At 41.1% G+C, this 12,056-nt stretch overlaps 1 protein-coding gene across 1 annotated transcript in view; it reads right to left on the bottom strand.

Moving 5' to 3' along the window:
• Positions 1 to 12,056, bottom strand: part of slc1a6 (solute carrier family 1 member 6) — a 132,017-nt gene that overhangs the window by 41,180 nt on the left and 78,781 nt on the right. The window contains exons 5-6 of the mRNA XM_063032558.1: positions 8,051 to 8,255; positions 5,457 to 5,499 (exon numbers count right to left, since the gene is read on the bottom strand). Of these exons, the coding sequence (XP_062888628.1) occupies positions 5,457 to 5,499; positions 8,051 to 8,255 (248 nt within the window). The remainder of the gene's footprint in view (positions 1 to 5,456; positions 5,500 to 8,050; positions 8,256 to 12,056) is intronic.

Here is a 12,056-nt window from a genome sequence, read left to right as displayed (position 1 = left end):
AGCCAGCAGGACATGGAGGAACAGATATGTAATCAGATTTAGGAAATATGTAAAAATAATTCAGTTGTTGTCATGGGGGATTTCAACTTCCCTCATATAAACTGGAACCTTCTTAGTGCAAAGGGTTTAGATGGGGCAGGATTTGTTAAGTGTATCCAGGAAGGTTTCTTGAATCAATAAGTGGATGGTCCAATGAAAGGAGGGGCAACATTTTACCCGGTGTTGGGTAATGAGCCTGGTCAGGGACTGACCTTTCAGTGGGTGAGCTGTTAGGGAACAGGGACCACAACTCCTGAACTTTCAGAATAGCGATCTATATAAGGATAGGTAGAAGGAAGGGCGGGGATAGAAAGGTAAGAGAACCTTGGATGTCCAGAGAGGTGATGAATTTAATCAAGAAGAAAAAGGAAAAGATTATAAAGTATAAAAGGGGAAAATATATAAAGCTTCAGAAGTTAGGATCAAATGGAGCACACGAGGAGTATGAAGAAGCCAGAAAAGAACTAAAGAAGGGAATTAGGAAAGCTGGGAGGGGCCAAGAAAAGTCCTTGGCAAGTAGGATGAAGGTGAATCCCAAGACATTCTGTACGTACATCAAGAGCAAGGGCAGAGAGTGGGGCCACTTAACGATAAAGTGCAGAAATATTTGCTTGAATGTGGAGAATGTGAGTGAGGCACTTAATGAGCATCTTGCTTCAGTATTTACCAGGGAAAAGGATAGGAAGACCAGGAGATCAGTGCTGAGGGTATAAATACATGAGGGCATTTAGAAGTTAAGGAGGAGGAAGTGTCCTCCTGATGAGTATAATGGCGGATAAGTCCCCAAGGCCTGATGGAATTGTCCCCAGGTTATTGAAGGAGGCAGGAGACAAGGTTGTTGGGACCTTGATCAGTATCTTTGTATCCTCTCTAGCCTGGAGGACTGGCGAGTGGCTAATGTTGTATCTCTAAGAAGGGAACAAGGGAACATCCTGGGAACAACAGACAGGTCAGTCTCACGTGAGTTGTAGGGAAATTGATGAAAAAAATTCTTAGGTTTAGTATTTATGAGCATTTGGAAGCTGTTGGCCAAATTAATGAGAGGCAGCATGGCTTTGTGAAGAGCAGATCGTGTCCTACCAACTTGATTGAGTTTATTGACAAGGTGTCGAGAGAGACTGATGAGAGTAGTGCAGTAGATATTGTCTACATGGATTTTCTAAGGCAGTTGTCAAAGTCCCTCATGGGAGTCTAATCTTCTAGAAGGCAGAGGGTAATGGTTGAAAGGGCTTATTCAAGCAGGAGGCCTGTAATTAGTGGTGTTCTACAGGGATCTGTTCCAGGAGCCTTTGCTATTTGTCTATTTGCGATGTATGTAATTGACCCAGATGAAAATCGTAGATGGGTGGGTAAGTTTATGGATGATACCAATATTGGTGGAGTTGTGGATGATGTAGAAGACTGGCAAAGAATACAGGGCAATGTAGATCAGATACAGATGTGAGCAGAGAAATGGCAGATGGAGTTTATCCCAGATAAATGTGAGGTGTTGCACCTCAGCAGAGCAAATGCAAGGTGGTACTACACTATTAAAGGCAAAATCCTTAATATTGTTGCTCAGCAGAGAGAGATTTTGGGTTCCAAGTTCATTGTCCTTTGAAAGAGGCTACACAGGTTGATAAGGTGGTTAAGAAGGCTTGCTTTTATTAATAGAGGAATTGAGTTCAAAAGTCAAGAGTTTATGTTGCAACTTTATAAAACGCTGGTTAGCCCACATCTGGAGTACTGCATACAGTTGTGGTCACCCACTATAGGAAGAATGCTGAGGCTTTGGAGATGGTGCAGAAGAGGTTTACCAGGATGCTGCCTGGCTTAGAGGGCATGTGCTATCATGAAAGGCTGGATAAAGTTGGATTGTTTTTTCTGAAATGGCAGAGGCTAGAGGTTTATAAGATTATGAGAGGCACAGATAGAGTATACAGGGAATATCTGTTTCCCCAAAGTTGAAATATCTAATACCTTTCAGGCATTGAAGGTGAGAAGTTTAAGGGAGAGGTGAGGGGTAAGCTTTTTACTCAGTTGTGATTGCCTAGAATGCACTGCCTGGTATGGTGGTAAAGGCAAATACATTGGAGGCTTTTAAGAGACATTTGGATAGGCACATGATGTAAGGAAGATGGAGGTAAATGTACATTGTGAGGGTTGGAGGGATTAGTGCTTGGGTGTTTCTGATGTGCTTTTTAGCTGGTTTGCACAACACTGTGGGCTGAATGGCCTGTTCCTGAGCTGTACTCTTCTATGTTCTAATAACAAACACAACACTGACCAGTTCTCAGAACAAGGTGATGTATCACTTTCAAATGCATGGGAAGGACTTATTCTATAAGGTGCCAACATACTAGTGTCACCAGCCCATCTGCCCCAACATTGGAAGCTATAGTGATAATACACTGATATTTAAAAAAAAAACTGCAGCCTCATCCCAGAGGGAAACAAGCTGGTCCTCCTGTTTGACTTCAATGCAAGGGTTAAAAAATGCTCACTCCTCTTGAGTGGTGCAATTTACAGGAAGGAAGTTGGGAAAGCTAACGCCACAAATGCACAATCTTGCCTTAACTGAGACTTTATGGCAACACCCCCCAGTCCAAACACTGGCATCTGACAGATTATGACATTGCCCAACTGAGCAACAGGAAGTCTACCTACCTTACCTGTGCCAGCACAGGTATCAGCAGCGTTGGACTGACTATTATTAAATCCATTCCATTTTCTCCCATCAAACTGGCCACAAAACAACAACAGTAACAGAAACAGATTAAGTTCCTGTTGGAGGTCACAAGGAATTTGCATAAATAGTTCTTCTCAGACAGTACCTCACAGACAGTCTAGCCACTCTCAAAAACCAGGTGCCACTAATTCTTGACTGCCCTACAGTCCATCAAAGGTTATGGAGTGTGAAGAGACTCAGCTCCCCTGCAAGAAAATGCTAGGATAGATTTGACTGAAAATGCAAAGTGTCTTTGGATTGGAAGCTCCACTACTCTTCAAGGTAAAAGAATCAGCTCTGCAAGCACCTGAAAGCTGAGGTCCGACAGTAAACCTAAGACTTACAGAACAGATGGCGATTGGGAAGAGTGCATCAAGTCCCTGATAACTAGAGTAGCTGCTGAAGCTTTAGTGCTGCCATGACTATCTATGGCCCAAATTCCAATTACCAGCAGAACAGCTGTAAGTTTACTTGATTCAGTATACAGAAGGTGTCCTGTATATTACGGGAATTAACTAATTTGCTCTTTATTACATCTATCAACATCAATACAGCAGTAAATCTGTGCTGCTTCACAGAATCCTAGGACAGTTGAACAAAAATATATATTTTTAAAAGTTCAGCTAGCAAAGAACTTTCCTAAATGCAATTGATATCCTCACAAGATCATATACATTTAGTTGGAAGATTTTTGTGCTCTTTCATACATTTCAGTTGGGGCAATACTCAGTGTCTAACATTGATTCGGCTGTGGCCTACCAGTCGTTCATTCATGGGCTGTGGGCACTGTCAGCATTTATTTATAATACTTAATTGCACTTGAGAAGGGAATGGTGAGTCAACTTCATGAATCTGCAGGTGTGCTGAAGAAAAAGCTAGGATTGATTGGATTGAAAATGCAAGATGTCCTTGGATTGGAAGCTGCACCATTCCTGAAAGGAAAAGTTCTGTTTGGTAATGAGATCCAGAATTTTAACCCATCAGTGTAGAAAAATCGACAGTATATTCCCAAATTATGGGGGTGAGTGACTTGGAAGGGAACGTGGACACTGGTTATTGCTTACTGCTTGTGTCTGTTTAAGTTGTGGAAATTACAGATTTGTGGGTTGGCTACTGTGAATCATAAACACAAGAAATTATGCAGCTGGAAATCCAGAGTAGCACACACAAAATGCCGGAGGAACTCAGCAGTTGGGGCAGCATCTATGGAAAGGAATCAAGAGTCAACATTTTGGGCCAAGAGCTGATACTTTAAGTGGCTGGACCAGATAATTCTGATTAATGGTGATCCCCATGAAACTAATGTGGTTGCCACGGAATTCAACAATGCAATTGATCATCAAAGAACGAAGGTCAAAGTCAGTCTTGTTGGAGATGGTCATTCCTTGGAACTTGCTTAGCATAAATATTACTTGACACAAGCTGATAAGTTCTTCAGGTCTTGCTGCATATGGCCATGGTATGGTTTGTTATCTGAAGAATTACTGTTTATATGAATAATGCACAATTGTAAGCAAACTGCCTAACTTGACTTTATAATAGAAGGAAGAGTCAAGGACGAAACAATTGTAAATAGTTGGGGTAAGGACACTGCTCTGAGGAATTCCTGTAGCTGTCTTGCAGCTAGGCTGATTAATGTATGAATGTTTTTCCCATGGCAGCGGTGTCTAAAACAAAAGGGTTTAAGGAGTTTTAGATTTGAAGGCTAAGTTTTTTTATACACAGAGAATGATTTAGATCTGGAACTCACTGCCAGAAGATTAGGTGGAATTAGATACAAACACTATGTTCAAGAGACATTTAGACAGACACTTGAACAGGCAAAGCATAAGGGGAGTCAGACCTAATGCAGCTAAAAAGGGTTAATATACAGTAGATAGGCAAATATTTGACATGTGTGGTGGGACGGAGGGTCCATTTCTGTGCTGTACAACGTTAGGACTATGTGCAGTGAGTTTAATTAGTGAAATTTTGACCTACTGGTGGAGAAATTAGAAGAATGAAATGGATTGTTTACTTTTTGGTTGAAGATGGGTGTAAACGCAAGGGCTTTTTTGGGGCTAGCACATGTAGCAGATAACTATAGCAACTGACTTCAGCCACCAGACAATGCTGATTTAAATTAATTATTTGTATGTCTGTAGTGTGGGTGTGAAGAGGGAGGTGTGAAGGTTGTGTGTAGTTCAAAGGAAGCATTGTGGATGCATTGTAAATATGGAATTGACCTGAATTGCCCTTTGATCTTTAGCATGTAAAATGCGTGTAGTGTTGGATCAAGCAGGCCTTTTCCTCTGAAAGGCATCTCAATATGATGCCTGCTGTGTCTCATTCTGTCAAATAAAGAGACTTTCATATCTAACAGTACTTCTCTCTGGTGACTTCATTCACACGACAACAGCAAACACTTCAGTGTTGGCTGCTCTCACAGTAGATCCAACATCATTGAGTCTGGGGGATGTTCAGACAGCTCCATCTTCGTATTAGTTCTTTACCTGCTCACTATTCTATACAACTGAATGTGGCATGACTGCAGCATTTTGATTTGATCCATTTATTCCAAGATAGCATCCGTTGATGGCATGCTGGTTCCAAAGTCTGTTTGTGTTGTGGCCTCATCAAGTTGGAACCTCATCTAATGCTTCTCCTATTATATTGTCAGTCATTTACAAACAATGCTTAAAATTCAAACTTTTGTTGAGTAACTACTCACCTGCTTGAAACAAGCCTCTACTAGATTCGGTGGGAACATATTCCTGCAGAAAATAAAGAGAGAGAATTAATACTGTGACAATAGTTCGGCAACTATATTTGGATCTAAACTGTGCTACGTGTACTGATACTCCAAAAATAGAACAGAACAAGCAAGGTGCTGCTGATTTGGACAGTTATATCAAAATACTTCAGAGATATCACTGAGAAGGTTATAGGCACATAATTATCATTTGAATATTATTCTCAGCACTTGGAAAACAACAAAATAAGTGCTGATAAATTATTCATAATGAGTACAGAAAATGTCCTGAAACTTTCTTCTACCTATTCCTCTTGGTCTTGAGCAAGAAAAGAGAACAGGACCTGTGGAACAGAGCTACCTCCTGGAAGGAGAAAAAAGAGATAGGCCCTCAGTGGGCAGTACTTTCCATCAACTACCTCTCGTGCATCCATGAGAAGTAACACTGGAGAAGAGTCTAAGGTGAGGGAAGAAGTAATGATGGAGCTTTGCAGCTACACAACTGAGTCACATAGCTGGTAGCCTTTATTGTCTACAGTCCGGAATTTTGCCGACTGATGCAAAATATATTCGTAATAACTCACTACTTATAGCAAACTACATTATTGGCCAGGAAGTTCCGTACTACATGAAAACCAAATCTATCTGCCTTTCACTTGAGAGTAACAGACATTGGTAATACATGGTTGTGCAGGAATGTAGTACAGGGAGACATTGAAGACACTCACATCAGTACAAAACAATTCCCAGAATATCTGCAACCATAAGGGATTGCACATCCAGAATGTCCAACTGATTTGCTGCCAGGAACAGAGGGTCATGAAGATCAGCACCATGTATTGAGGGATGAATCACAACTCTGTTGCTTTGCAGCAGTCCATTCTGCTTTCTGCCTTCGAGCCACAACACCAGATTAAATGGTGGCTAATGGGGTGAAAGGCTATCTTCGCAATGCATGTATCCTGACTTCTCTCTGGAATGCTTCCCCTTTTTTTATTGCCTAACCAGATAGCAGTTCTTAACTATGTGAAAGGATTAATGCTTAAATGTTGGGTAATGGCGAAAGGAGCAGAGAAAAATTAAAAGGTACAAGCTAACCTCATCTTCATCTGTTAAATCAGGAGAAAGCATGCGATGAGAATGAAGTGGAATATTAGAATTGGGTTAGATTTGAAGACCTGGTAATCTTCAATCATCCATAGACTTCAATTGTCCCAACAATGATGGCCAGCAAGATATCATCCAGTAGGTCCACAACCTCACCACAGTAGAAAGATTTGCATTGTAGCAATGAGTAGTCCTAACCAATGCAATCTGAAGTCCAGCATTCCTGGTAGGGTCACCACAGAGGTAAGGTCAAAAGGGAGGTACCAGATAAATAGTCAACTGACTCTAAAGCCTCAACAATTAGGAGGCAGATGAAGCGAGCTTACCTCTCTATGGATCTTATGGCTGATTAAGGCTGCAACAGAAAACATATTTCTGATTGCCATGTAGTACCCCTGCCACCGGATTCAGATTTGTCTTTTGTTAAGGAGCATGTGGTTGCCAGCACACAACAACTATCTCTTACTGAAAGGAGTCATGATCATACTTCCTCCTTAATGCTACTGCATCTATTCATAAGAGAAAGTATATTGGAGAATTCTGGGCAGTGTGTGTGTCACAAGTTAATAATTGGCTGTGTGGTGAGGATGTGGGATGGTCAACTAGAAAGAGTGTGAGGAAGTGATGGGGCACATGAACGTTGGGTCTCAGCCCTATTTTGTGGAGATTGCTGATGAGTCAGTGGCAAAGATTGGATTTGGGGATAGGTGGGATTTGAGATTTAATGATGCATTCACTGAATTTGATATTAAACTTGACATTAAGCTTCTTGCAACACTACATCCTTGTTCTTGCAGGTTGAGCATGGATTTATCCAGCCAAAGTTTCTCATGAGACAAAGTTAACATGCTATGTTCTTTTACAGTATTAATTTCCAACAGCAAATTGGTCCTGTTGGATCAAGTGCTTTGTATTTTTGTTACACTGAACAGCTATTCTTTGTTGAATTTATGTGTATTGTGGCAATGTGAACAAAGTGGACAACACTGGTAAGGCCATAATTTTTTTTTGCCTGAATTACTCTTCAGAAGATGATGATGGCCTTCTTGAACAACTGCTGCAGTCCTTGTGATGAAAACACTGCTAAGGTGCATTTAAACCTGTTTTATGCAGAAGTAGAAAAAAGACTATTAAGAAAAAATATATATATAGATATATAAAGCAGTGGGATTTCCAGGAATTCAAAATTCTGCTGTTCTAGACTCCTAAGACATGACAATGGAAAGGAGTTTACTACTTCAAATACTTGGCTCCTCTACTGCTGAATTTCTCAAATTGGCACCCACAGGACAGAACAGATACCATCTCCGAGTCCTTTCACAGAACCCTAGAAACAGGAGTAAGTCATTCAAACACTCAGTAATTCAAAGCCACCTCCTTGTGACAAAAGGTCACCTAATCCACTACTTTGATAGTTAATGTGATTATTGCACAACAATTCACTTTTTAATTTGAGCTTCACTGACCTGATTAGATCCATGAAAGCGTCAGCTGCCTGCACCTGTTCGATCTTTCCCTCCCGATGTAGGTCAACTTTTGATCCTTTCCCAGGGTGGATGATCATTACCATGACAATTCCAATGAACACAGCTATGATAGTAGTGGTCATGTAGAAAACCACAGCCCGAACTCCCATTTTGCCAGATGCCTTGCTGTCCAGAGCTGCCATTCCTAACCAAGAAAAAGTAAAGAATAATCATTTGCAGACTGTTCTGCCAAGGAATGTGACAGAACATGTTACAGAGCAAGTGCAGTACATCAATAATGACACTACATCATTACTTCCACCGCAATATTTTACATCTTGCTCGTCAACGAAGATGTAATATTTAACAAATCTCTTACAGCCAAAACACCCTGCTTAACATCTGAATTATTTTGTAATGTGGCCCTTTAGAATTAAAGCTGTATTGTAACATATTTTGAATACTGTCATACTGCTCTCATACATTCTATCTGTAACATTCCAATAAATATGGATTAGAATCATATTTCCCTGTTTACAATAACACCCCCTTTAATGTGATTTGGTTCTCACTAATCACTGTTTAATGTGTACTAACATAAACTGATTTGAGGAATGGCACAAACCTGCAAACTATAGGTATATTTTAATCGTCCTGCACTTCCAAAGGTTAATGCTGTAGCCTAAGGGATGGAAATTTGTAATTTTCCCGAGTTTTTCCATTAAAGCCTTTTATGTAGCTTCTATCTCTGAAGTTTTATGAAACATAATAGTTTTTATTTAATTGTCTCATATAGCTTATTATATTTCATATTGTCAAATGATTTTCAAACAGACAACACCCACCTCCTGTTTAATGGAAAGGACGGATAGGTGGGAGAAGTGTAGCAGACAATATCAAAGTCAAGGTCAAAATCATGGCATATAATGTGGACACAGTAAGTTTCAAGGGCTTTATTTAGATTTTTTTCTGCTTTTCAATATCTCCAAAGTCAGCTTTCTCCCTCAGCACCACCACTCAGAGATTATTGGTAGTGCTTGACACAGCTCTAAAGTTGGCTCCGTAAAGTTGCCATAGGCAGGGGAGATAGTGGGGATAAGCTCCCTCTGCTTATTAAATGCTCCCAATGGTGTGCATCTCAAGTAGTATCTGACAACCAAGTCTGGCTCTTGGCCTTTGCATATGACTTAGCTACTAAGCCTAACCAAACCAGTTCTACTGAAGGGGCAAAGGCGGGTTACTAGCGCTTTGAAACCATTCGTTTTGGGCCGATGGGGCTCATCAGCTCACCTAGGAGAAGGAAAACTCTGAGCTTCACACTCATGGGGAAGGCTTTGGGAGTAAACCCCGAGGGAAAAATCCAGAGCTGGAGTCCCTAAGTATGGACAACTATACATACAGTTGTCACAGTTCATGAAATCTACAAAACAAAGAATGTGAGTTGTCTAATTTTAAATAGTGTCATTGTACCTATTGTTTTCGAAAGTTAGTAATGGAATTGGGAAAGCCTTGAAAGTATATTTCAGTCGTCCTCATTTTTGGACCTGATTAATTGTCGAAGAGCAGAAAGACAGTGCTATATCAAAACTGGTCGGTATTTTTGAGTTGAAACATTTAAGCTGGAAAAGCCTCCTTTCAGCAGAAGGATTCATAAGCTGCCTGCTGAAATTCTAGACATGCCAGGATATCTGCCCCAGGTAATTAAATCACCAACCATAGGATTAGAATGGAATCAAGGAAAGATAAATCGTGAAATTGAAGTTATGGTTTTCAGCATTGCAACAATAGAAAGTGGTTTCTTGAATCTCTGCTCTGTTGAACACTGAAGTCACAAAAATGCCCAAGGGTGAACTTTCACTTTTACTGCCACATGAAAAACAAGCAGTAGCAGCAAACACGAAATGCTGGAGGAACTCAGCAGGTCAGGCAGCATCTATGGAGAGGAATAGGAGCGGTGAACTATTTATGGCGTAATTTTAAACTCTGTTCACTTTAAAAGGTGAAAATTATCCACCAAGATATCTTTCAGCTTTCTTCTTAGCAATTCTAACAACAATCATGCAGTATATCTGCCACTTATTTTATATATTATATAACCGTTTATATAATTACTGATCATTATTCATAAATATTTTAATCTGTCATTATTCTGCAGTGTAGATATTCTGTCCCACACATTATATAATTTCTGAATTTCTTCTAATTCCATTGACTCTCTCAGTTAGGTGTCATCCAAAAATGTGGTTAAGTTGTCTTGAGTTTCTGAATGAACGTGATGTATGGTACAGTGGAAGTGGGTACACTCGTCAATGAGCTCGAGGTATCCACTGTATACGTCTTCACCTTGATATTACACTTACAGTGAGCAGAGAAGAGCATAGCACAGCACAGGAACAGGCCCTTTGGACCACAATGTTTGCCAAACCAATTAAATCAATAATCAAATGGCCAAGTTAACTAATCTCTTCCTTCTACAGCATGTCCATATCCTTCTACTTTCCTCACATTCATGTGCCGATACAAATGTCTTTTGAAAGTCCCTAACGTATCTGCCTCTATCACCACCCCAGGCAGGACATTCCAGGCACCCACTACTCTTTGTGTAAAAAACTTGCCCCTTACATCTCCTTTGAAGTTACCTCTTCACCTTAAATGTATGCCCTCTAGTATTAGACATTTCAACCCTGGGGAAAAGATACTGTCTGTCTTCTATGAATGCCTCTCATAATCTTATATCCCTCTATCAGATCTTTCCTCAGTCACTCCTGCTCCTGAGAAAACAACCCAGGTTTGTCCAATCTCTCATTATAGCACATGCCCTCTAATCCAGGCAGCCTCTACTGCACCCTCGCCAACGCCTCAACATTCTTCCTACAATGGGGTGACCAGAACTGTATGCAATACTTCACATGTGGTCTAACTAGAGCTTTATAAAGCTGCAACATAACTTCCTGACCTTTGAACTGCTGACTATTAAAGGCACACATGCTATGCTTTATTAACCACCTTATCAACCTGTGTAGCCACTTTCAGCAAGCTATGAACTTGGACCCAAATATCCCTCTGCTTGTCAAGGGTTTTGTCCTTAACAGAGTACTGTCTCTTTACATTTGAACTGCCAAGATGCAACACTTCATATTTAAACTCCATCTGCCATTTCTCCATCTGGAGAAGAAGGATGCTTATGTGAGAATGCTGTTCTTGGACTACAGTTCAGCATTCAACACTGTAATTCCCTCCAGGCTCGACAAGAAGCTCAGAGACCTCGGCCTTCACCCTGCCTCGTGTAGCTGGATCCTGGACCTCCTGTCAGATCGCCGGCAGGTGGTAAGAGTGGGCTCCCTCACCTCTGCCCCTCTGCCCCTCAACACAGGTGCCCCTCAGAGCTGTGTCCTAAGAGTGGGCTCACTCACCTCTGCCCCTCAACAAAGGTGCCCCTCAAAGCTGTGTCCTAAGCCCCCTCCTCTACTCTCTGTATATCTGTGATTGTGTCACCACCCACAGCTCCAATCTGCTAATTAAATTTGCTGACAATACTATACTGATTGGCCTAATCTCAAATAAAAATGAAGCAGCCTACAGAGAAGAAGTCATCAATCTGACACAGTGGTGTCAAGAAAACAACCTCTCCCTCAATGTCGCAAAAAACAAAGGAGTTGTTTGTGGACTACAGAAGGAATGGATCTGGGGTTGAGAGGGTGAACTACTTTAAGTTCCTTGGCATACACATCATCGAGGATCACATGTGGTCTGTACACACCAGCTGTGTGGTGAAAAAGGCAACTTCATAAGAACTTCCTACAGGGGCACAATTGAGAGCGTTCTGACTGGCTGCACCACTGCCTGGTATGGGAATTCAACTTCTGTCAATCGCAGGACTCTGCAGAGAGTGGTGCGGGCAGCCCAGCACACCTGTAGATGTGAACTTCCCACTATTCAGGACATTTACAATGACAGGTGTGTAAAAAGGGCCTGAAGGACACAAACTGTTCCCGCCGCTGCCATC

Source organism: Mobula hypostoma, chromosome 24, assembly GCF_963921235.1.
Source record: "Mobula hypostoma chromosome 24, sMobHyp1.1, whole genome shotgun sequence".
Lineage (NCBI taxonomy): Eukaryota > Metazoa > Chordata > Chondrichthyes > Myliobatiformes > Myliobatidae > Mobula > Mobula hypostoma.
Note: the sequence above shows the minus strand (reverse complement) of the source record. Positions and strands in the feature narration are given on the sequence as shown.